The sequence below is a fragment of the Hyperolius riggenbachi genome, chromosome 6 (genome assembly GCF_040937935.1).
Source record: "Hyperolius riggenbachi isolate aHypRig1 chromosome 6, aHypRig1.pri, whole genome shotgun sequence".
Lineage (NCBI taxonomy): Eukaryota > Metazoa > Chordata > Amphibia > Anura > Hyperoliidae > Hyperolius > Hyperolius riggenbachi.
This window is the reverse complement of record NC_090651.1, coordinates 274,151,911-274,179,410: the sequence shown is the minus strand read 5'-3', so window position 1 is coordinate 274,179,410 and position 27,500 is coordinate 274,151,911. Positions and strand designations below refer to the sequence as shown.

General features: G+C 43.7%; 1 protein-coding gene across 3 annotated transcripts in view; it reads left to right on the top strand.

The window, feature by feature from the left end:
• CEP164 (centrosomal protein 164) overlaps positions 1-27,500 on the top strand; it is a 195,458-nt gene that overhangs the window by 144,931 nt on the left and 23,027 nt on the right. For all 3 annotated transcript variants that reach the window (XM_068240894.1, XM_068240892.1, XM_068240891.1), the window contains 3 exons: positions 241-436; positions 7,297-7,404; positions 16,226-16,334. In XM_068240894.1, coding sequence (XP_068096995.1) covers positions 241-436; positions 7,297-7,404; positions 16,226-16,334 — 413 coding nt within the window. The remainder of the gene's footprint in view (positions 1-240; positions 437-7,296; positions 7,405-16,225; positions 16,335-27,500) is intronic.

Genomic DNA, 27,500 nt, shown 5'->3' with positions numbered 1-27,500 from the left:
AAAGCAGTTACAGGGAGACCATTGGGCTGACTTTGGGGGGGTTGGGAGGGAGCCCCCTAGTTACTTTTGCCCCAGGGCCCCTATTGCGCTTAAACCTGCCCTGTTAGCCAGTAAATTAGGATTCTGAATTTCTATGCCATTGCTTGGTGTTTGCTTGGTGTTTTTTCAATTTTATTCAGTTTTTATTGGATTTACCTTATTTGTCTGATCTATGTGCAATTCATTTTCTTTTTTTAATAGTTTGCGCTGTTATATCTCATCACAAGGAGCTTCTATACAAAAAGCTAAGGATTTTTTGCGTCTTCAGACCCATTCTATGTGCCGACGGCAGACTCTGCTCAAGGCAGCTAAGCAGCAGTGGCGACACAACATGCATGATGCTCAAGATACGGACCAAGTTCAGCAGCTAGAAGGCATCAGGAAGAGCTTAGAAAAGGTAAATTGGCAATATGTATCTTTCACTTTATCACAAGGAGAGCAGTGGCCCTAACTAATTATAATCTTATAGAGAGCCAAGTAGGTTCTGTCCATAATATCATCAGAACAACATGAAATCGTGCATCAGATTTACTGTTATAGGCATTGACCGTTGTTTTCAGTATAACTTTATTTGGGGGAGACTGGAAACTTTTGTGCACAACACTTATTATTTTAAACTTTTCTATCCCAAACTAACATCATCGTCATTCTATCCGGGTGTCTGTTTATTGAATACATGTAACTATAGCATAAATGAGCCCTAGTTTAATTTTTCAGCATTAATCCATTTCAGATTTTGCTCTTCTGAATAGATCTGAGACCACTCCACTCTTTTCCCATCTGCAGTTTGTTTACAAACACTCCCCTCATAATCATTCATCTGCACACAGTCCAAAGGAATAACATGGCACCTTTCAGCATTATCAGCCTCTCCTTCTGCCCTTCAAACTCCTCCTCACTGTCTAAGCACGTGTAATTTGAATCCCACACCTGTCGTATTGTATCTACATTTAAAGTCTGATTAAGGCATTTAAAAATGCAAGCTGTAATACTCTGTCAGCTGCCTTGTTGAATAGAAGGTGGTGCAGTGATGCCCCCTTCCCGAAAAAGATGAACAATGTCTTTTCCACCACCAGCCCACCAGCACATAAAAAGTCCATACAGCCTCATCTCAGCAAGCACTAGAGAGAGATGGCTTCCTGGATCATATTACACCAAGATTATAAGGTCTAAGATCTCCATGCTGCAGAAGACTATATGTCTATATGCCAGGGAAAACTGAATCACCCAAATTATGCAAAAAAAAACCCCCAAACAATCCAAAATATTCACCGTCAACAGCAGTGGATCATGTATAAGTAAGGGCAAACTCTTTAATTGAAGTCTCTATAGTAAATTGTAATAAACTATCGCAAGCATCTTCTAAGATGACCAGTTTCATGTTAAGTTTTGAGCCTGAATCCCTTAAAGAGAACCAGAGACGAAGCACCCTCATGTATTTTATTACATTTATCAGTGGGAACATGACAGTAAACACCTACCCTGCTTTTAGTTTCATTGTTATCTGCTTAATTAGTCTATTAGCAACTGTGATAAGAATCCACCGACTATTCAGTCGAGGTTTGACCTGGAATCATTATAGCTGAGTCACTCTTCTCTGGAGTCTTTTCAAGCCCAAGCCTTCCCCCTCCTGGCTTAGATTTCCTGCTTTGCATCCTGAGAGCTGTGTTGACATGAGAGGGGCTGCTCCTGCTGAGAGAGAAGCTCTGTGGCTGCAATATGATCCCTGTGTGCTCTGTGTGCACTCTGTCTGCATACTGTAGATACTGATGATGACTGCAGTTTCATTCCTATGAGAGACACTTCCTACAGGCAGCTGTACATCATACCAAAATGAAAGCAGTTAGATGAAAGGCTGCATTTAGCCTAGATAGCAGCATAGTTTCATATAGCCTAGACAGCACATCCAGAACAACTAATAACCCGGAAGGAGAAGGGATATGAGCCGGCGGCCATATTTGATTTTTCCTGAAGCAATAATGGATAAAAAACACTAAAAAAGGCACACCAGAGCTGCAAAATTATCAGGTAGAGCATTTATTCTTTACAAGCTATCAACTTATATGTTTATTTTGTGTGAAACGTTCATCTCTGGTTCCCTTTAAGAAGTTAAATGCAAAACAGGTTGTCTCATTTTGGTATACAGTTGCTGTCACGTTTAGGGTCCACGTTGGTCTGGGAAGTACGAGAGAAAAGGCTCTAGGCAGATACCAGGGAGGAGTTGGGCACCTATAAATTGGCACAGCTGCAATTTTGAATATTAAAATATCAATATGTACCCTTTTAGCAAAAAAAAGCATATTTTTTTAAATATTATAAAATGCGTTAATGAAAGTGGAGCCTGAACTAGGGCTATAAGTGTAGAGAAAGCATCTTCCTCTCTCCAGTCTCACCTAGTCTGAAATCACTGCCTACATTAATCCTTGGACTGCCGCAGACCTCTATAAGCATTTGTGAATGTTCACGTCCATACACCACAGACGTCTTTAGGAATGTTTTCACCAAGCTACCTTTGCCTGCCTCTGATGTCTTTAGGTTTTTTGTGTCCCGATATTCATTTTCCACGGATGTCAAAAGGCGCATTTAGTATACAGTTTTGGGTCAGTACTAACTACTGTATTTACTTTACGTCAAATATGCAAATGAATCTAAGTTGATAAAGAATAATGCAAATGTTGCTGCAAATCTATGCAATTTGAAAATAATTAGCATAATTCTCAATCATCTCAAATTGATTTGCACCTTAATGACAATCCCTGCTGACTAATGTGGACTTCGGTACATGTAAATTTGGACAAGACATTTCACGAATAGTATTCAAACATATCTGGCATCGGCGTGTAGCTTTTCAAAAGAAGAATGCTGGCAGTCTAAAGGTCCGTACACACGCCGGACCTTAAGGGTTAACAATACATTAATCAGCAGTTCACACAGAGACTGTCATTCTGCATCTGTGCTTTCCTTTATCTTTCCCTTGTGTCCATAAATCACATACATCTTCAGAGGGACCTAGATAAATAACAAGGAGCTGATTGCATACGCACAATCTCAGAGGAAACAGGATTAAAAAACACAACTTCCTTTTGAGAAGGAGTTCAAATTTGAAATACTTTAACTTCCTTAGTAACAATAAATACCATTGCAACTTCTCATTTACACTCATGTTTTCTGCATAAGTATGGATCTTACTGCAGCAAAATAACATTGAGGTAACATTGTAGCTGTAAACTAAAAATATATACCAAACAATAACGTCACATTACATCAAAAAGTATGATGTTTGTGACCATTCTCTGTTCTTGCACCTCAGAGAGAGTTACAATTCATAGGCAGCTCTATTTCAAGCAATTGTTCATTCCATACAATGACATTATCGGTAGTGGAATACACACGTATAGTGACTCCAGGGCCGGATTTACCATAAGGCACTGTAGGCAGAGGCACTTTATGGTAGAAAGGTGGCTCGCTCTGCTCCTCAAGTACCTTCCCCCCTCCTTCCCTATGCAACTTAATACTGAGGGTACGCCTGGCTACCGAATACTAAGGGGCACCTGTAGCTACCCATGATGGGCAAGGGACGTAAGGGAGAAGTGACAGCTGGGCCAGCCAGTGCACTTGCGGTACGGGTTGGCAGGGGTTTGTAGGCTCATGGAGGACTATGGGTGGCAAGACATTTGTACCTATAGGCTCCTGTGATGTAAATCCAGGCCTGAGTGGCTCTTCTATCTAAGCTGTTGTTCTATTGTTACATTTCAACAAGTTTCCTCATAACTTGATAGTAATTTGATTGGTAGTTTGCAAATTGATGCTGCCAGACTTGTGCTAGACCGATTAAAATCTACCAACATTTCCAATCACCTCATGACTGATACAGTATAACAATTATTGATCAGTCATTTCCAAACAGTCACTAGAAGAATTTACTTATGATGCATGACAACCCAATGTTTTTGTCAGTTGGGAGTTAATATTGTATTCAAAGTTAACATGAAACAAAAAGTGACTCATCTGTGTTAGATTCCTTTCATCCCACTATACAAAATCCTTGGGGTCCGCCCCTAAATGTAACTGGGTATCTTGTATGGTTACTTTCATAAGCCCTGCAGAGTCCTACAAATCCATATTTTGCCTAAGTGAAAAGAAAAGTAAAAATCCCTAAACCACTGTATGCACATAGTACTTTTTCACCTAATTTTGTTACATTTTCAATAGAAGGAAACGTATTTCTGAGTATTTTCTTGCTTGCTAGTGGCTTGAATGGTATTTTATCTCTAAGTTGTAAAAATATCACTTTGGAGAAAACTTAGGAGAAAAGGGGAATTAAATAAGGGCCAAATGTCTCTAAAATGAAAGCCTATTGGTGAACTATGAACTAGCTCTTTGGGATACATGCTAGTCTTCTATGTGCATGACTCTGTCCACTGTCCTGAAGTTATGCATTGTGGTCTTGCTTTTTGCGCATTTGTTGAAATGGAAGATCTGCCATTACCTATGTTATACATGGATTTCTCATTGTACATAAATCTAAACTAGCACAATCTGTCAAACTATTATAGCGAACTACTGGTACCCAAATGCTGGACTGTTGCTAAGCACTGAGGCCCAAATCCTCACACCGCCCTCTCCTCCTCTCGCCGTGTCCTACCAACATGGTTACTTCCAGTGGCACCTCGGATGCCATGAGAGTCACCCCCGGGTTAACCATGGAGACGTGGCGACAGGAGAAGAGAACGAGGCCACACAGGACAGGGCAGCAGCAAGAAAGCGAGGCCTCCCTCTAAAGTGAGGCCCAAAGCAGGGGCATGTCTGGCTACAAGCTATGTACAACGCTGGCGGCACCCCTGGCTGTGTACACCTGCTCGATTGAACTTGGCCATGGCAGCCTATAAAGACCACCTTGGCCGATAATCCAGCTTGTATACAGTGGCAACACAACAACTGCTAAAGATGTGGCATAACAGATCTTTATCAATCCCGAAAGCTTGATCGCATTGTTCTCCCTGACGCCAGAAGCTGCTCCGTCGTTCTTTTCTTGTTCTGAAACCACCCATCCCCCGCATAGCAACAAACTCATCCAGAGCCTGGAGGTAAGTGACGCATTTGTACAGCGTCACCACGCACTGTCACTTAAATGGTCAAGTCCTGACCCCTGCTGGGTGACAGTAGTGCCTTTGTGTGTACGAGGGCCACCAAGTTAATGGCAGATCTCATACAAGGAGGAAAATAAGCAATAGCAAATAAGCAATAGGAAGTAAGTAATTTAAGACAGATAGTGTCACATTTGTGATAAAAATGTGTTAAATTCAGGTTTGCTTCATATTCGGCTATCCTGTAAGTCATAACCTATTTAGCACATGCTCTGAGTGGCTTGTTATAAAGCATCATGTTATTTTGTGGGAGGTTTTGAGGGCACAGTCTCCTCTCCCTCTTCCCACAAAACTGCACAGGAAGAAGCAGGGAGGAAACCAGCTGAAGGAACAGGAGAGAAGCAGGTAAGCCACAATGACAGCATGCTATGTTGTTTAATGCTCCACTCCAGGTACAAATGTTTTTCTAGATGTGTATAAGCACTCACTTGGACAACTTATCTTTGTCTGTATCTTAGAATCTTCATTAGCTAATACTTTTCATCAGTGTACGTGGAACAGAAAGCCCACTTTCTGTTCCTCTGACCATTACTGTACCACAGATGTGCTATAGGCTGAAATCTTTTCAGAGAGAGTCAGTCTATGCCTTCCCCCTTGCAGACTGAATAGCAGGATTATGTAATCAGAACAGCAGCAGCTCCACCCACAGAGCCTGAAACTCAGTCCTTGTAGCCTGTTTTCTTTAGTCATCTGATCAGAATTTGACAACATTCCCATTTTACACAAAAAAATGAACCATTTGGACACGGTGAATTCTACGCTATTTGATGATATAGTTAAATTTGTGCCTGGAGATGGGGCTGAATATATTTAGCTCAAATGTCATAAACCAGCATGTTCAGTTGTGTTTGTAAAGACAGAGCCATTGTGCAGTATGTTTTGTATTCATTTCTAAAGTGCATACACTGTATCATTACACAGAGCTGCATGCTAACAACTGTTATTCCTCATTTGTATTTTAAGCATCCTGTTTATTGTCCAGTGTATGTACAAAGGCAGTGTGTTCACTGCATGTCTTAAGACACTCCTGACAACATACCATTATCCATGTTTTTTAAAGAACAACTGTAGGGAGGTTGCCATGTTTTTTCCTTTTGTGCGATACTAGTTGCCGGGCTGTCCTGCTGATCCTCTCTCTCTAATACATTTAGCCATAGACCCTGAACGAGCATGCAGCAGATCAGGTGTTTCCGACTTTAATGTCGGAACTGACAAGATTAGCTGCATGCTAGTTTCTGATGTTATTCAGACACTACTGCATCCACATAGATCAGCAGGGCTGCCAGGCAACTGGTAGTGCGCAAAAGAAAAAAAAACATGGCAGCCTCCCTACAGTTGTCCTTTAAGCCTTCCCACACTGATCCATAGCACTGTGATCACTATTCTTTTGGCAGCTTCTGGCCAGAGGTGTGAAGTTATTTATAGGAAAGATGTTAGACAAGAAAAGATAGGACATTTATGTCATGCTCTTCTCTAGGCGAACTCAAAGCGTTGCAACCACTTGGGGCGCTCAACAGGTGACCAGGATTATTAGGGAGCCTTGCCCAAAGACTGCTTACTGTTTTATGTATTGGCTTGAACTGGGATTCAGACCTTGGTCAAAGGCTCAAATCCTACATCAAAGGCAACAGCCTTACCAGTTCGCTGTCCAGCTGACTCAGATTTATTTTTGCATCAAAATGTACATTTTTCAAAAATGGAATGGAATTTTGCAAGGAAAACATTTTCATGAAACTGAAAGACCTTTCTTGAAAATGTGTTTCCTTATGCCTATAGTCTTTAGTGTATCTGGTCAAAATGTGTTTCCTCATGGTTAATTTGCATATATTGCAATGGTTAATTTGCATATATTCAGCAGTGATGCACTGGGAGACATCTCAAGCTCACTCCAACCTGAATTATCGCAAATTCTTTCTGTTTTAAGAAAGCAAACTTTTGTTTTTCTTTCCTCATGCCCAAAGTCTATTGTGTATCTGGTCAAAATGTGTTTTCTCCTGCCCATATACTTCATTTTCATTGCTATTCTCATAAGAGCAAAAATGATGGCAAAAACTAAAAAATGGCCATATTTGCTCTGCACTTGCTATAAACATGTCCTTTGTCCCCTCAGGAGGATAATAGTCTAAAAGACATTGGCAGCACAATGGCAAAGGGACAGTTTCTGCTGCAGGAGAAGGAACACTATCTTCATGAATTGGAGAACTCTCTTCAAGAGGAGGTACAGCATCCATTTGTGTGGAGAAAGGTTCAGAATTTCTTCAGAATTCTGGCAAGGTTTGAACATTGACTGCAACATATGGTAACTGCGGTACTTTTAGAAAAGGAGGCATAAAATGTTTCCTAAAATAGATGCTTTGTAAAAAATTTATGTTAAATATACGCATTTTGAAGGCTGTTTCTAGGCAAACTAGTGACGAGAGCAAAGCCTGGGACTTTCTACTCCTCCTCAGTGAATAAAATAATGCATTTCCTTAGGCTCAGCTCTTCACATATACAGAATGCCTGTCTTTGAAAAACAATCTGTTTTTCTGTGCAGAATAGTGTGTGATGTGCTCCTGGGGTTTATCAGTTTATTATTCTCTGTGTACTCTCAGGAGTACTGTAACATGTATTCAGCAGAAATTGTGGAAGAGGAAGCAATGACTAGAAATATTACTTTCAAACCTTGTTGGAATATTGCAGTAGTTGCGCAGGGCTTATTATGGAAAATGTGGACTTCATGCAGACAGCAGGCTTGGCACAGTTAAAGTCAAAGGGAAGAGTGAGAACATTGGCTTTGCAGGCAGTACCTTTAACCGACTAACTAAATATATTTTTCCATGCAAGCTCTCAAACAGATCTGTTCCTCAAGCATTATTGTTTCTTCTGCTATTTGTGTATAGCACGTTATCAACCGCATGCTACTGTAGTCAGAGTGACATGATGATGGAAGAAAGCCACGACTAGTCCAACTAAACCTAAAGCCCCATCTACACCATACAATTTTTTGTGCAATTCGATTTGATTCAATCTGACATGTCCGATTGGGATTCGATTCTATTCGATTCATTTTGCCATTGCAGAACAATGGCAAAATTAATCGAATCCTGATCGGATATGTCGGATTGAATCGAATGGATGAATCGAATCGCACAAAAAATTGCATGGTGTAGATGGGGCTTTAAATTGAACAAGGCACATTCTAATAGTATTCAAGTTTATAAGTGAATGTAAACAGTAGTAGACTGAATACCTTTCTTCCTCTCCTCTCTGGATTCAGCTGACCGATTGGTCAATCAGGTGGAAACCCGAAGTAGCAAGAACAATAGATGCCAGGCTATGTTTCCCAGCATTACTGTAGAGACTGTGGTGCAGATTTATCAGTAGTGTCTGAGAGTAATCTTAGGAGGTTTCTAGACGTCATGCAGAACTGTCTCAGTAGTTTTAAGAAGGTGCAATTTCCTTCTGAAACTCTTTTAAAACAAGAGCAGAATAGTAAGGTTCTCAGAATTGGTGCCGTCTGTGAGAGAATCCTCTGAGTGAGGTAAAATGTACTGTGGCCAGGGCCGGATTTAGGCCAAGGCCACCTAGGCCATGGCCTAGGGCACCACAGGAGCTAGGGCACCAAAGCAGCAGGCTAAACTGGTGCAGCATTTGCAAGCTTGCAAATGCTGCAATGCAGGGAGATCAGGCGAGCGCCTGACTGCTGTATTCTGCTGCTAGCTGCTTGTACAGCAGCCACCTTGCTCTTGTTTGCACGGTGGCCGGTGGCTATGGACTTGGGCAGTATTGGAGATGGAAAAGAAGAGGAAGCTTCTGCACTAGAGACTAGCGGAGAAATGAGCAACACTCATGGCTGCTGCGGTGTGGAAGCGAGGTGGCTACCTATACTGAAGGGGAGGCAAGAGGGATTAAGGGAGTCACCTGGCTACCTATATTGGAGGGAAAGGGTGAGGGGTCATCTGGCTACCTATACTGGGGGGTCATCTGGCTACCTATACTGGGGGGGTCATCTGGCTACCTATACTGGGCAGGGATCATCAGGCTACCTATATTCGAGGGAAGGGGGAGGGGTCATCTGGCTACCTATATTGGGGGGTTCATCTGGCTACCTATACTTGAGGGAGGGGAGGAGGGTTCATCTCGCTATCTATACTGAAGGGGGCAGATGGTGACAGTGGCCTTTGGCGGTAAAGAGTACAAATCCGGCCCTGACTGTGGCAGCTTTAACACAGAAAAGGGGGCTTAGAATCAGTGAAGGATTAGCATGACATGGGGCCCTAGACAAGACACAAAATTTGGCTCCTTAAGCTGACCACCTGTCTTCTTTGTTAAGGTAAGTTGAGGAATGGGTGTCAGAAGAGGTCCCAGATGGGCTCTTGGATACCCACCAGGCCTTAAGCATCTTCCAAAGGTGCCTTGTGGATGATCCAGCTCTGCTTAGTATTTTAATGGCAAAACTTGCAATAGTCAGAGTGCTTCTTAGAATAGGATGTAATATAGCTCATTTGACTGACAGCTGCAAAAGAGAACTTTAATTCAGTTACGTGGGGAATAAAACACCATATACAATACAATCTGACAGTTCATCCCTCAGGGCCTTTTCACACTGGTGCGGTGCGGTAAAACCCCTGGGCAATGAAAGTCTATGGAGACTTTCATACTACCACTTTTTTATGCATCCCGTCGCAGGTCCAGAAGAACTACGTTATCGCGCAGCCTCTGCGTTGAGTTGAGATCTGCGTTGGCCTGGAATTCATGTTAGTCTATGGCAACGTTGGGATCTTAAAAAAATTACCGATGCGGCGTATGCGTGGAAGCGTTTTTTATAATACGCTTCCGTGCACTTGGCATACCCTGCAGGCAGGATGTGACCACAAGCGCGCGTCACTTCCTGCTTGGCCCAATGCCAGATAGGGAATACCGCGTAGTAACGCTGTTATTTCCCGAAGGCCTGTGTTGTGCGACGCACCAGCCGCACCGCCAGTTTGCAGAGTTAAACTGGCGTAAGTGTGGCAGCTTGGCATGATTTTTAGAAGCGGTATCAGCCCACTTCTTATTTCTACAACAGATTAGCACTGGTTTAGCACTGTTCTAACTGTACAACATTTCTAAAAATTCATGCATGTAAGTAGAGAATTTGCAGATTACAATTGTAATTAAATAGGTAGGAAAAAGGAAGAAATAACTGTTGTAATGGCTGCCCGTGTATTTACGTTACTATGTGGGACTTACCGTAAGTAGTTCACAGGAAGCAGGTGCTGAGCAATTGCCAGTCCTGCTAACAGGGAGCAACAGAGTAAAGAGGTGTTAAAGAAAACCAGAGACGAAGCACCCTCATGTATTTTGCCATATACAGTGGGATGAGAAAGTTTGGGCAACCTTGTTAATCGTCATTTTCCTGTATAAATCCTTGGTTGTTACGATAAGAAATGTCAGTTAAATATATCATATAGGAGACACACACAGAGATAGTTGCGAAGTGAAATGAAGTTTATTGGATTTACAGAAAGTGTGCAATAATTGTTTAAATAAAATTAGGCAAGTGCATAAATTTGGGCACTGTTGTTATTTTATTGATTCCAAAACCTTTTTAGAACTAATTATTGGAACTCAAATTGGCTTGGTAAGCTCATTGACCCCTGACCTACATACACAGGTAAATCCAGTTTTGAGAAAGCGTATTTAAGGGTGTGTCAGTTGTAAGTTTCCCTCCTCTTTTAATCTTCTCTGAAGAATAGCAACACAGGGGTCTCAAAACAACTCTCAAATGACCTGAAGACAAAGATTGTTCACCATTATGGTTTAAGGAAAGATACAGAAAGCTGTCTCAGAGATGTCAGCTGTCTGTTTTCACAGTTAGGAATTTATTGAGGAAATGGAAGACCACAGGCTCAGTTCAAGTTAAGGCTCAAAGTGGCAGACCAAGGAAAATATTGGATAAACAAAAGCAACGAATATTGAAAACAGTTAGTCAACCTACAGACCAGCACCAAAGACCTACATCTTGCTGAAGATGGGGTCACTGTGCATGGTTCAACCATTCGGCACACTTTACACAAGGAGATGCTGTATGCGAGAGCGATGCAGAGGAAGCCTTTTCTCTGCCCACAGCACAAACAGAGCCACTTGAGGAATGCTAAAGCACATTAAGACAAGCCAGCTTAATTTTTGGAATAAGTTGTAGACTGATGAAACTAAAATTGAGTTATTTGGGCATAACAAGGGGCTTTATGCATGGAGGAAAAAGAACACAGCATTCCAAGAAAAACACCTGCTTTCTACAGTAAAATGTGGTGGTGGTTCCATCATGCTATGGGGCTGTGTGGCCAGTGCAGGGACTGGGAATCTTGTCAAAGTTGAGGGACGCATGGATTCCACTCAGTATCAGCAGATTCTGGAGCCCAATGTCCAGGCATCAGTGACAAAGCTGAAGCAGCACCGGAGCTGGATCTTTCAACAAGACAACAACCCTAAACACTGCTCAAAATTCACTAAGGCATTCATGCAGAGGAACAAGTACAACATTCTGGAATGACTATCTCAGTCCCCAGGCCTGAATATAATTGAAAATCTGCGGTGTGAGTTAGAGAGCTGTCCAAGTTCTGAAGCTACAAACCTGAATGAACTAGAGATAGTTTTGTAAAGAGGAATGGTCCAAAATACCTTCAACCAGAATCCAGACTCTCATTGGAACAGGTAGCGTTTAGAGGCTGTAAGGAGGATCTACTAAATATTGAATTAATTTATTTTTTTTGTGGTGCCCAAATGTATGCACTTGCCTAATTTTGTTTTGTCTAATGTACCCACTGATATATATGGTAAAATACATGAGAGTGCTTCATCTCTGCTTCACATTAAGCCCATATGGATAGGTGTGCTGGCAAATAACAGCTTAACCACTTAAATACCAATGGTCTCTTCCTCTTTAAGGTCCAGAGACCACTGGTACAGAAACGGCAGAATCCCGACAAACTGCTGCACATACCTGCCGCAACCGCCATCACCGCCGCACGTCGGGAACCGGGGCCACCCACTCTGACATCTCTATGATGGCAGAGTTCCTGTGAGCTGGCCAAGAGCTGCTTTCTGTTCCTGACCTGCTCACAGGGCTCTGCCGTCATAGACATAGATATAGGTTCAGGAAAAAGGCAGACATTAGCGTGTATGTCCATGAAAAAACCACTGTGTGGTCACTTTATTTGTGCATAGAAAAATGTAAAGTGCATACTTGGACAAACATCTAGTAAAAATATCTGACAGATCTGTCAAATGATTAAAAACAATATGGCTGGCCCACGCTAACAAACCATTTACAAGTCACCTGCCGCTATCTGCTAGGATAATGCAGCTGAATATCACCTATTAGCTATGAGCAACAGTAAAGAGAACAGATGGCCCAGTTTGCATTCCTCAAAAAATCATTAGGATCTTGCTGATATCATTGGCACAGTTCAGGATGGAAAAAGGGAAAAGGTTAACTGCCTTAGTCCAATGCTTGCCGGGGGTCGCGTAACTAGTTAGCATGGGGGAGTCATATTCGTTATCGGAATTGACCAGACAAATCGCTCCACCAACTAAGAACGGCCATGCACCACCACCCACAGAATCGAGAAAGAGCTATCAATCTGTCAATCCTTTCCGTGTCAGGGCCGGGTGAGGTTTCCCGTCATAGAAACAGGCAGAGCGAGTGAGCTGCGACGGGAGACGGCAGGGATTCAGAGGCGAGATCGGCAGGATCAACCTAAACGGTGGATGCGGGCAGCGGCAGTTAATTGAGATCTACGCCCTGACAGCCAGATAGCCATCAAAACAGGGCATAGATTTCAATTACCAAGGTCCTTAAGTAGTTAGCAAGGGGGTTTTGGACCTGTAAAGTTTACGCGTATGGTAATGCATGCACTTTACACTAATCAACATGATTGCTTTCAGGGTTTGTTGAATGTCATTTTCTGTGTAGCTGTGCTACGCAAATGCTTATTTTACTGTTCCCAAGAAGCAATGCCCTGAATAATTGTCCAGATATTCAAAGTTGATATTGTTGTGAGGGTCAAAGTAAAAATACATATGTATAAATATTAGGGAATATTAAAGAGTTTTATTTCTTTTTTAGTGGTAAATGTTTTATGTGAGCAGTGTCCATTGCATATCAGCCTTTTAACCTAATCGGGTAAAAAGTGTGTTTTATGTTATGATTTGAAGTGATTCCATTTCAATACCTTTTTATCCTGTATGACTGCTGGACATCATAACTTTATATGTGTGGAATATGCCCATGGTGGATCTGGGTTGTCTTGTTGACTTCATGTGGTTTATAAAATGTATACATATTGTGGGATGAAGAACTGCTCTGTGAATGCCCCCACCCCATGCTCTATTCAATCCTAGCCTCTACTCTTCTGTATCTCTGTATCAGGGGCGTACCTTGAAATCCCCGGGTCCCCCTGCAAAAAAAAAAAAAAATCCGGCCCCCCCCCCATTCAGGGTGAAAAGGGGTCGCAGCATAAGAGGAGAGTGTGGCAGATCGGTGGGGAGGAGGGAAATTCCCCCCCCCCCCCTCCTCACCTCGGGCACTCCTCTCAGCGCTCCTCCTGTAAACGTTGGTGGCAGCGGGTAGGCAGCAGCAGCGGCGGTGGCGGCAGGATGAATACATTACCTCCTTCTCGCTGGAAGACTTTCGTACTCTAAGAGAGCTTCTTGCAACTTCCTGTGTAAACAGGAAGTTGCTCTTAGAGTACGGAAGTCCTCCAGCGAGAAGGAGGTAATGTATGCATCCTGCCGCCACCGCCGCTGCTGCTGCCTACCCGCTGCCACCAATGTTTGCAGGAGGAGGAGCGCTGAGAGGAGAGCCCCAGGTGAGGGGGGGGGGGGAATTTCCCCCCTCCCCACCGATCTGCCACACTCTCCTCTTATGCTGTGACCCCTCCTGCCCCCAAAAGTCCCTGAGCGGGGCCCTAGGGGGCCCCCGCGACGGCAGGGGTCGCATCCCCTATTGGTACGCCAGTGCTCTGTATCCAATATGTGAGCCCACTTACCCTCTTCACCTTTCCTACCACCTGCAGTGTTTCATTTTCTCTCAGCATGCCTGTCATACCCATGACTACTGTTTTCACCACTCCATCACAATTTTCTTCTACCTTATCACTCTGCTATTTCCTTCAGTGTCCCCTGATTTATTTCACAAATCAAAACTTGTACATATAGGTGAGTTCCATAAGATGGTCAAGATGTATCTTTATTTCTCCCAGTGTCCCTCAGGACACCAGCAAGGAGAGAACCCTGCACTCCACTTCCTGGGGAAACACAAATCCGACAGTAGATAAATCTCCCAAAACAACACAAATAAGATATCCAAGTCTGTATTTTCTTATGCACATATCTTGCCTACAAAGTGATATTTTTAACCCTGCTTATTGTTTGCACTTGCACTAAGCATTGCCTCACAAGAAGCTAGGTAAGTATGGGGATATTCTGCGCAACAAGCCAGTCCCTGATCGGTATTTTCTGATTTGCACTGGTGCAAAGTGTCAGGAGCGTAGTTTCCAGTACCCATGTGCTTCAGCCAGGCAACACTAGCAGTATTTCATCCTAACTGGCCCGCTGTTTTCTGGTGCCTAAGGGCCCTTTTACACTTAATCAGTTGGTGTGCGTTAGTACACGTTGGTGTGCGTTAGTACGCGTTTTTTCTATAGCAGTGCATTGTGACAAAGATTTCAGTTAAAACGCGTTAAGTGTGAAAGGTGCCATAGGAAAACATGGGACTTACTTTGAAAATCAGTTTTCTTTCCATTTTAACTGAGAGCAACTGATTAAGTGTAAAAGGGCCCTAACCCTAACCTCCTCCATCAACATTATCCCCTTATTGGTGCTTAGCCCTAACCTGCCCATTTGTTTACCCCTTCCCCTTCATACCACCCAATTCTAAACTTAATCCTCCTTAACAATGTCAAACCCTAACCACTAAAGGTGCATACACATGTCGGATTTTTGCGAACGACCGGTCGTTTGGACGTCAAAGTGGGCGTGTGTATGGTCGGTCGTTCACCGACCACCAAGCGGTTCGTTCCAATCCAGTCTTATCAGGTGAACAACTGACCATACACATGCCCGATTTGACCGGTCGTTTGCAAAAATCCGACGTGCGTATGCACCTTGTTTCCATCTGTGCGCTTCTGTCCACTTTTCAGCAACATGTATCAATCTGTAACATTGATGTGCTGATAAAAAGCGAACAGAAGCGGATAAAAGCACACAGATGGAAACAAGGCCTAACACCAATGAATATTCAGCTTTCACTGTATTGATCTCCAATCTGGATTCCAATGAATGAGTTGCAAACAATTTGCAGGATTATGCAAGTTTATGCAGGTTGAAGATGGGACCAGTCGAATTCTGACAAGATGGAAATTGAATTAGTCCTTTTTCAAGCAGCAGACATTTGCATTTATTTGCATTTTATTGACCATCCATAATGCCCAAATGCCATATTCTCACATCTTGGTCGCAAATACTTTATTAGCAACATAAAGTGCATTTACTGTGCTTTATTCCAGATAATACTTGGCTTTTGATTTAGACATTAAAGCCCTAGTTCAGCCTCCTTTTTTTTATTCATATTATTAATAATTTATATAGTCCCATCATCTGCCATGGTGTAAATTTGCATCAATTATATATTTTTTGGAATTCTTAATAAATATATTTAAAATACTGGTCTTCTGGCTTTCACCAGAATGATGAGGTGAATTGGATGAGGTGGTCTGTGCAACCGTGACTAGTAGCGATGGCAGTCACCTGGAGGAGCAGATATAAGCGTGCATGCTGTTTGCATGTGTGGTTTAGCGGGATAAAAACATGTCAATCATTTTGAAATCTTCTTTTATTGAACATTCAAAACTGTACCCCACAATAATGGTTCAATGGTGGGTCGAATTAAACCCCTTCGTATACAGCTCTATTAGTGACAAACATTAATTAAAAAAAGGGCATCTCATGAAGGTCTTTTTTTTTTATTTTTATTTTTTTTATTTCTAACTTCTCTGTTTTGTTACCCTTTTCAGATCTCTGAAGATGAAACACCGAAAGGCAAAATACATAAAAAAGTTGTGACTTTTGATGTCAGTGACTCAGATGACACCAGCAGTGTAACCAGTATAGATATGCTTAGAGGTGAGGATCAGTTAGACCTTTAACGTCATTTTATGATCTGTTTTACAACAAAGGATCCTAATGTAAAGTATTATCTTTGGCATATTGTTATATACTAACATAACTACTCTTAGTGATCTTGTGTCAAAAATGTGACCATTAAGCTAAAAGCAAGTACATAAATCATGAGTGGTTTATAAAACTATTCAACTCATTTTCTTTTGCTGTAGCTTGTTATATTTTAAATGCAAAAACAAGAGGATCTATGTATGAAAGATTCTATCCTTTAGTAATTTTGTGTCAATGTGTAGACACCACAACTGTGTAAAGCCAAGACATCAGTTATCTTCCATCATCTCCCGATTAACATGCATTCATGTATAGATACAGAAAATCTCTTCCATATACTCTCAACTGCTTGTCATGCTTTCATACACTGATATATTAATGATGCACGTTGAGATGGCACCAGGCCATTTCAGGTTCCAATGAACCCACGCTACTGGCTATTACAAGCGGTATCCCATAGTGAGGTGAAAATAAGGGCTTACCTTCCCTGCCTGCTGTGATAGATAATATATACACGGCAGTGCTGAACACTAGCACTAGCCCATCACACTTAGTTTATAGGGGCTTTAAGATCATCCTTAAAATATCAACTGAGGTACAAATTATATTCTTAGCTGTGTAAACACAAGTTAACTGATCAGGAGCCAATCCTCAGCATTTCCCTGCAGACCAAACTTCTATATATTACTCGTGGCAATTTTACCGGTCTGTGTATACATTCATGCAAAAATGGCGCCAGGAATTTTGGCCGCAGTGTGAAGCTATAAAACGGCTCACTCTGCTCCTACAAAAGTCCCGGTGGCGTTGATTACTATTCCCCCTCCAGGCCACCGTGCATTTGGGGGTTAACACGTAATTTGACAGCCAAATTACGCTGATTTTAAAGTAATTTGGACTCCTTCTTTTGACACATTACAGCCTATGGCAGCGCATGGTGCGCCCAAGTTTCCCTGTGCCATTTTGCGCAGTTTTGTTGTGCACATCCATCTTGCTATCTGGTCTACATGAGTATGATGATCAAGGCAACTGTTCCTCTGACAAAGCCTCCTGTTCCTGACCTTACTCTTATTAAGGGAGGCTCTCAGTGCCACATTATTTTGTTTTTCATTATAAGTTGTAATTGCGCTCTCGGCATAACAGTTCATTTATACGCCTCTCTCCCCTTCATGGACTCACTCACCAGATGTTGCGGTCTTAGCAAGATATATTCTTGACTATATCTTGATAAGAATTTGACTATAGGAGGCTGGTCTTCCTATTTTTTTTCCCTTCATGTTTTACACCTCAAGGACCTAACCAGACACGGAACAACTGATAAGTAGGGGAACAAGTGAGCTCGTAAGGCGGGGGAGGGGGGCCATATACCCCGAAGGCGCAGTTTGGTCTTGCTAAGACCGCAACATCTGGCAGTGTTCTCCCCAGAATTTTTCTCCAGCCGGGTGGCATGAAAAAGTAGCCGGGTGGAGTAAAATGGGCGTGGCTATGACATGGGGCGGAAAATGGGCTAATCCATCCACCTCGGTACTCATCCCTGCTGATTGCCCGGATTCCTCCATCCTCCTCTGCCAGCCAGTGGTGTGCATGCCAACCACTGTGGGGTGGGTCCACGGCGAGGCAAATTCATTTACATGCAGGGTAATGCTGCAAATAATCCCTAGTGGAAACTAGCCTTCATGCAGAATAAAAACTTTGAATCATCGATTATATATTAAAAAACAAAATTCATTACCCAATAGCTGATTAATCACATGCCTCCAGATTCAAGAATCAAGTAGTCACATGAATCCAGGTAAAATAATTAAGTATTCCTTTGCATCAAGATAAAATAGCCAATTTTTTATGAAATAGCCAGGTGCCTCAAGATAAAATTAGTAGCCAAGTGTCTCTATATACAAAAATTAAACAGCCATATTCTGTAAGCCACTGGCTAGTGCGATTTATGTCACAGAGATCTGGCTGGTGCTGGGGATCAATTGGCAGCCAGTAACGCTAATTTACTAGTTGGAGGTGTGTGTGGTTAATGCATTCTTTAAAGTGTACCTGAGACTAATCAAAGTGCTGTATTTATACTTACCTGGGGTGTCCTCTAGCCCCCTGTGGACCGTGGGCTCACTGTCCTTATATAGGCATTACAGCACAACTGGGCCACGGAAGGAAGAGACTAGGCCAGCCAGCGGAGGACCAGAGCGGCCCGGGAGGATGGCGTTGGAGCCCACGGACCACAGGTGGCTGGAAGAATCCTCAGGTAAGTATAAATGCGGCACTATGATTAGTCTCAGATTCTGCATGTTGTTCCCCCACCTGCACTGGTTGAAGACCAGATGGCTAGTTTATTGATATAATACACCATGCTTTTTTGAGAATAGTAAAGCTTCAAGCAGGAAGTCATTTAGCAAATAATAGAGGCGTTCTTAAGGTGTCCATCCATCTAGTGATTTGGATAATTTTATGTAATTAACCACATAACGACCGCCCCCAGCCGATGGGCGGCGGCAAAGTCTGGGCCCAAACGACCGCAATACGCCCATCGGCGGGGGCGGCTGCGGGAGTGGCTATGCGGCGATCGCGTCATTCGTGACGCGATCAGCCGCCGGGGACTGGCTCCGCCCCCCGTTCGCCGTAACCCGCCGGCCGTTCGGAAGCGCCGGCGGGTTACTGGCATCCGGATCGCCGCTGCAACAGTGTATAATAGGCTTTGTAATGTATACAAAGCCTATTATACTGGCTGCCTCCTGCCCTGGTGGTCCCAGTGTCCGAGGGACCACCAGGGCAGGCTGCAGCCACCCTAGTCTGCACCCAAGCACACTGATTTCCCCCCCCCCTGCCCCCTGATCGCCCACAGCACCCCTCAGACCCCCCCCTGCCCACCCCCCAGACCACTGTTTGCACCCAGTCACCCTCCTAATCACCCATCAATCACTCCCTGTCACTATCTGTCAACGCTATTTTTTTTTTAAGTCCCTAATCTGCCCCCTACTCCCTCCTGATCACCCCCCCACCCCTCAGATTCTCCCCAGACCCCCCCCCCCCCCGTGTACTGTATGCATCTATCCCCCCTGATCACCTGTCAATCACCTGTCAATCACCTGTCAATCACCTGTCAATCACCCGTCAATCACCCCCTGTCACTGCCACCCATCAATCAGCCCCTGATCTGCCCCTTGCGGGCAATCTGATCACCCACCCACACCAATAGATCGCCCGCAGATCCGACATCAGATCACCTCCCAAATCCATTGTTTACATCTATTCTCTCCTCTAAACACCCACTAATTACCCATCAATCACCCCCTATCACCACCTGTCACTGTTACCCATCAGATTAGACCCTAATCTGCCCCTTGCGGGCACCCAATCACCTGCCCACACGCTCAGATTGCCCTCAGACCCCCCCCTTATCAATTCGCCCGTGCAATATTTACATCTGTTCTCCCCTGTAATAACCCACTGATTACCTGTCAATCACCCATCAATCACCCCCTGTCACTGCCACCCATCAATCACCCCCTGTCACTGCCACCCATCAATCAGCCCCTAACCTGCCCCTTGCGGGCAATCTGATCACCCACCCACACCAATAGATCGCCCGCAGATCCGACATCAGATCACCTCCCAAATCCATTGTTTACATCTATTCTCTCCTCTAAACACCCACTAATTACCCATCAATCACCCCCTATCACCACCTGTCACTGTTACCCATCAGATTAGACCCTAATCTGCCCCTTGCGGGCACCCAATCACCTGCCCACACGCTCAGATTGCCCTCAGACCCCCCCCTTATCAATTCGCCCGTGCAATATTTACATCTGTTCTCCCCTGTAATAACCCACTGATTACCTGTCAATCACCCATCAATCACCCCCTGTCACTGCCACCCATCAATCACCCCCTGTCACTGCCACCCATCAATCAGCCCCTAACCTGCCCCTTGCGGGCAATCTGATCACCCACCCACACCAATAGATCGCCCGCAGATCCGACATCAGATCACCTCCCAAATCCATTGTTTACATCTATTCTCTCCTCTAAACACCCACTAATTACCCATCAATCACCCCCTATCACCACCTGTCACTGTTACCCATCAGATTAGACCCTAATCTGCCCCTTGCGGGCACCCAATCACCTGCCCACACGCTCAGATTGCCCTCAGACCCCCCCCTTATCAATTCGCCCGTGCAATATTTACATCTGTTCTCCCCTGTAATAACCCACTGATTACCTGTCAATCACCCATCAATCACCCCCTGTCACTGCCACCCATCAATCACCCCCTGTCACTGCCACCCATCAATCAGCCCCTAACCTGCCCCTTGCGGGCAATCTGATCACCCACCCACACCAATAGATCGCCCGCAGATCCGACATCAGATCACCTCCCAAATCCATTGTTTACATCTATTCTCTCCTCTAAACACCCACTAATTACCCATCAATCACCCCCTATCACCACCTGTCACTGTTACCCATCAGATTAGACCCTAATCTGCCCCTTGCGGGCACCCAATCACCCGCCCACACCTCAGAACGCCCTCAGACCCCAGCCCTGATCACCTCGCCAGTGCATTGCTTGCATCTATTTCCCCCCTCTAATCACACCTTGAGACACCCATCAATCACCTCCTGTCACCCCCTAGCACACCTACCCATCAGATCAGGCCCTAATTTGCCCCGTGTGGGCTCCTGATCACTCGGCCAAACCCTCAGATCCCCCTCAGACCCCCTTCCGATCACCTCCCCAGTGCATTGATTGCATCTATTTTCCCCTCTAACCGCCCCCTGAGACACCCATCAATCACCTCCTGTCACCCCCCTAGCACTCCTATCCATCAGATCAGGCCCAATACATCCTGTCATCTAAGAGGCCACCCTGCTTATGACCGATTCCACAAAATTTGCCCCCTCATAGACCACCTGTCATCAAAATTTGCAGATGCTTATACCCCTGAACAGTCATTTTGAGAAATTTGGTTTCCAGACTACTCACAGTTTTGGGCCCGTAAAATGCCAGGGCAGTATAGGAACCCCACAAGTGACCCCATTTTAGAAAGAAGACACCCCAAGGTATTCTGTTAGGTGTATGATGAGTTCATAGAATATTTTATTTTTTGTCAAAAGTTAGCGGAAATTGGATTGTTATTGTTTTTTTCACAAAGTGTCATTTTTCACTAACTTGTGAGAAAAAATAAAATCTTCTATGAACTCACCATACCCCTAACGGAATACCTTGGGGTGTCTTCTTTCTAAAATGGGGTCACTTGTGGGGTTCCTATACTGCCCTGGCATTTTAGGGGCCCTAAACCGTGAGGAGTAGTCTAGAAAACAAATGCCTCAAAATGACCTGTGAATAGGACGTTGGGCCCCTTAGCGCACCTAGGCTGCAAAAAAGTGTCACACATGTGGTATCGCCATACTCAGGAGAAGTAGTATAATGTGTTTTGTGGTGTATTTTTACACATACCCATGCTGGGTGGGAGAAATCTCTCTGTAAATGGACAATTGTGTGTAAAAAAAATCAAAAATGTGTCATTTACAGAGATATTTCTCCCACCCAGCATGGTTATATGTAAAAATACACCACAAAACACATTATACTACTTCTTCTGAGTACGGCGATACCACATGTGTGACACTTTTTTGCAGCCTAACTGTGCTAAGGGGCCCAAAGTCCAATGAGTACCTTTAGGATTTCACAGGTCATTTTGAGACATTTGGGTTCAAGACTACTCCTCACGGTTTAGGGCCCCTAAAATGCCAGGGCAGTATAGGAACCCCACAAGTGACCCCATTTTAGAAAGAAGACACCCCAAGGTATTCTTTTAGGTGTATGATGAGTTCATAGAAGATTTTATTTTTTGTCACAAGTTAGCGGAAATTGATATGTATTGTTTTTTTTTTCACAAAGTGTCATTTTCCGCTAACTTGTGACAAAAAAAAAATCTTCTATGAACTCACCATACTCCTAACAGAATACCTTGGGGTGTCTTCTTTCTAAAATGGGGTCACTTGTGGGGTTCCTATACTGCCCTGGCATTTTAGGGGCCCTAAACCGTGAGGAGTAGTCTAGAATCCAAATGCCTCAAAATGACCTGTGAATAGGACGTTAGGCCCCTTAGCGCACCTAGGTTGCAAAAAAGTGTCACACATGTGGTATCGCCGTACTCAGAAGAAGTAGTATAATGTGTTTTGGGGTGTATTTTTATACATACCCATGCTGGGTGGGAGAAATCTCTCTGTAAATGGACAATTGTGTGTAAAAAAAATCAAATAATTGTCATTTACAGAGATATTTCTCCCACCCAGCATGGGTATGTGTAAAAATACACCCCAAAACACATTATACTACTTCTCCTGAGTACGGCGGTACCACATGTGTGGCACTTTTTTGCACCCTAAGTGCGCTAAGGGGCCCAAAGTCCAATGAGTACCTTTAGGATTTCACAGGTCATTTTGCCACATTTGGTTTCAAGACTACTCCTCACGGTTTAGGGCCCCTAAAATGCCAGGGCAGTATAGGAACCCCACAAATGACTCCATTTTAGAAAGAAGACACCCCAAGGTATTCCGTTAGGAGAATGGCGAGTTCATAGAAGATTTTATTTTTTGTCACAAGTTAGCGGAAAATGACACTTTGTGAAAAAAAACAATTACAATCAATTTCCGCTAACTTGTGACAAAAAAAAAAAATCTTCTATGAACTCACCATACATCTAACGGAATACCTTGGGGTGTCTTCTTTCTAAAATGGGGTAATTTGTGGGGTTCCTATACTGTCCTGGCATTTTAGGGGCCCTAAACCGTGAGGAGTAGTCTTGAAACGAAATTTCTCAAAATGACCTGTGAAATCCTAAAGGTACTCATTGGACTTTGGGCCCCTTAGCGCAGTTAGGGTGCAAAAAAGTGCCACACATGTGGTATCGCCGTACTCAGGAGAAGTAGTATAATGTGTTTTGGGGTGTATTTTTCCACATACCCATGCTGAGTGGGAGAAATATCTCTATAAATAGACAATTGTGTGTAAAAAAAATAAAAAAATTGTCATTTACGGAGATATTTCTCCCACCCAGCATGTGTATGTGTAAAAATACACCCCAAAACACATTATACTACTTTTCCTGAGTACGGCAATACCACATGTGTGGCACTTTTTTGCGGCCTAACTGCGCTAAGGGGCCCAAAGTCCAATGAGCATCTTTAGGCTTTACAGGGGTGCTTACAATTAGGCACCCCCCAAATGCCAGGACAGTAAACACACCCCACAAATGACCCCATTCTGGAAAGTAGACACTTCAAGGTATTCAGAGAGGAGCATAGTGAGTCCGTGGCAGATTTCATTTTTTTTTGTCGCAAGTTAGAAGAAATGGAAACTTTTTTTTTTTTTTTTTTTTGTCACAAACTGTCATTTTCCGCTAACTTGTGACAAAAAATAAAATCTTCTATGAACTCACCATGCCTCTCACTGAATACTTTGGGATGTCTTCTTTCCAAAATGGGGTCATTTGGGGGGTATTTGTACTATCCTGGAATTTTAGCCCCTCATGAAACATGACAGGTGCGCAGAAAAGTCAGAGATGCTTGAAAATGGGAAAATTCACTTTTGGCACCATAGTTTGTAAACGCTATAACTTTTACCCAATCCAATAAATATACACTGAATGTTTTTTTTTTTATCAAAGACATGTAGCAGAATAACTTTCGCGCTCAAATGTATAGGAAATTTTACTTTATTTGAAAAATGTCAGCACAGAAAGTTAAAAAAGTCATTTTTTTGACAAAATTCATGTCTTTTTTGATGAATATAATAAAAAGTAAAACTCGCAGCAGCAATCAAATAGCATCAAAAGAAAGCTGTATTAGTGACAAGAAAAGGAGGTAAAATTCATTTAGGTGGTAGGTTGTATGACCGAGCAATAAACCGTGAAAGCTGCAGTGGTCTGAATGGAGAAAAAGGCTCTGGTCCTTAAGGGGCGAAAAGACTGTGGTCCCGAAGTGGTTAAATTAAAACCGGTGTCACAACAAGCCTGCCCAATCAATGAATCAACAGATTCTGAGCCAAAACCAATATAACAATCGAGCAAGCTGTAAAATTTCAGACCAATGTTGTCGATCAGGTGCGTGGAGGAAAAGGCGTGTAACATCACACATACACCAGCCATGTGCAACATGAATTCGGAACCAGGAGCAGCTGCAGGGGAGCAGATTAACATTTGGATGGGACAGCAATGGAGAGGATGAGGCAGTGTCATAAGGTTGTTCAGTAATCAGTCTGCAGTGTATGGGCAGCCAATAGATCTCTCTCTGATCAGAGAGGGATCTGTATCTTGGTCGATCTGCCCATACAGCATAAAGTGGCAGTGCAGCAGTTAATGAAAATAATATAGTAAATGATGAAACAGTGCAACAGTAAAATACAGTCATACAAGATAAAAAAAAAACAAATATAAATCACTGAGCAGCCAAACGGCTGAACAGCGGAGAAAGTGCTATGTACAAATAAAGCAATACCAGCCAGAGTGAGGAATGCAGAAAGCATTGTATAAACAAAGTGAGCCGTTACCTGCATCAGGCACAGTGAATGAGAAGCAGAAACGCAATGGAATGTGTGCTTTAAAAAGGAGGGGGGGGGAGGGGGGGAAGTGCAGAGAAGAGGGTCTTACCAAAAGATTAATGACACCAGACCTCCACGTGCAACATGAGCAGAGCCATGGGCGCGGGACAGAGGCAGAGACAGATGACGTCGCAGCCACTACAGAGAATGAGTGACTCGGTACTTGGGCAGCCTGCAGAATACAGCTATGCTGCAAACGGGCTGCGTGCTTGGCTGAACAGAACCTCATGCTATCTAAACAGAGAGCGTGGCTGGGTGAGATACACTGCACTCCTGTAAATACACGTCTGGCAGATACCTCGGTTCTTGTTTGAACGGAATAGAGGCTTCTGTACGCCGGACCGATCCTCACTGTTCATTAACCGAGACAACACCGAATCCTACCAGCATCATGACTTACCGCCAGAACTATGACAAGGAGAGCAAGGCTGGAGTCAACCACATTGTAAACACGCTCCTCCGTCGCTCAGGTTCGCCATATAGCAGCTCTAGGACCCTGGTGACACCACACCCCGTGACCGAAGTGCGGGTCGGGTCGGCGAGGTCTCCTATTGGCCGGTGGGTGGTGCAGACGCGCATTAATTTGTGGAAGACGCTGACTCATCCCGCCCAGTACACTGTGAGCTTGAAAAGTGTCCCCTGCTCATGGCTTTGCGGCGGCCATTTTCTTGAGGATCACCGCTCAGAGAAAGTGTAAATACTCATAAAAAAAAAAAAGCGGTGGTGGGGTTTCAAAACAGGTGGGCGGGGGCTCAAAACAGCCGGGCGGCCCGCCCACTTAATAAGTCCTGGGGAGAACACTGTCTGGTGAGTGAGTCCATGAAGGGGGGAGAGGTGGATAAATGAACTGTTATGCTGAGAGTGCAATTAAAACTTATAACGTTCCTATATCACTGGTCATAACCCAGAGACTTAATTGCAGCACCTGGCAAATACAACTATTGAACATTGGCTGTCATTCTAGCTAGTCAAATTATTGACAGCTGATATTTTCGTGTGGAGCGAGCGCTTTTATTATTGATTTGTATTTTGTTTCTCAGCCTAATTAATTTACTTGTGCATGTTCAAGAAACTCGTTGACCTAGGTCCAAATACATTTTCAGTTTACCCCGTTCAATGTTCAAAAAGAAGGTTCACAGATACCCTAAATTGACATGGTAATGACGACCAAACTGCCAAAGTGAACCCATTCCCAGGACTCACTAGGACTGTACTTAAAGGAAATCAGAGCTGAGGAAAAAAAGTTTTATACATACCTGGGGCTTCCTCCAGCCCCATCCGCTCCGATCGCTCCTACACCGCTGTCCTGAACACAGCAAATGCAGCGCTGGAGACTTGGGGGCAGCCGGCGCCAACATAGACCGTAATAGGAATTACGGCTATAGCAGTGTACAGTCAGTAACTCAGAAGACGGAGCTGAAGTTACTTTTAAAACACTGTAATTCGCCTTCCAGCAATAGATGGAAGCTGATTTACATCAATTCCTACCATCCACGTGGACCTGGAAGGGGGGAATAGTAATTAACGCCGCTGGGAACTTGGGCAACAGCAGGATAAGCCATAGCGGCTGTATCCTGCGCCCAAGTCTCCCGGTGGTGAATTATCTCAGACGCCGCTGTCCTCAGTCTTCTCCTCCTTCTGTACCAGGTCCAGTTACTTTCTCCAGTCGCAGCCAGTCTGCACAAGAGAAGTGTGCCTTCTACGTATCTCTCTGGCAGCTGCTGAAGGGATACTTATATAGCGCACTTCACTTGCTTCAGACTGGTCGCGACTGAGGTAAGTAACGGTACCCGGTACCTAAGAGGGAGAAGACTGAGGAAGGCGGCGTGGTAGCGATCCATGCGCATGGGGCTGGAGGAAGCCCAAGGTATGTATAAAGCTTTTTTTTTTCCTTAGCTCTGGTACATTTTACAGTTAGTGCAATCCATATTGTGATTCTTGCTAGCACAGTCAACAGAACTTGACCTGGAAGAAGTGACCTACTACACTTATTTTTTATGTCCATATAGCAATGTCACTCCCTAAGTACCATCGCTGTGTGACTAGATGTGCAAATGAAGGGAAGGTAGGTAGGGAGTGAAACCTCAATGTGTGTGAGAGGGTTGGAGGTAGCCATTACACTCAGATCAAGCTCTGACGACTGTACCAATAGTTGCCTTTGCATAGAGTATCTAATAATAAACAAATGCGGCTCAGAACACAAATGGTACTGGCTGTAAATACAGCCATGGTGTTACGTGAGGACGAGCTTACTGGGTAACACTTACCTCACTACAGGGTCACTTTTAAATAGTTTTGAATATCTCAATGACTTAATAATTGTAGCTCTACTGCGTTGCACTAGCAGGCTAACGGGAGGGGTTGTTTCTGTTTCCTGTACCAACTGGCTTTTGGACATGGTACACTTTCTATAAAGGTGCCCACTTATGACACAATGTCCAATCTTACTATTACTATGTAATATAAAGTACTACCTAAAGTATCCATCCATAAAGCATCCATTTAAT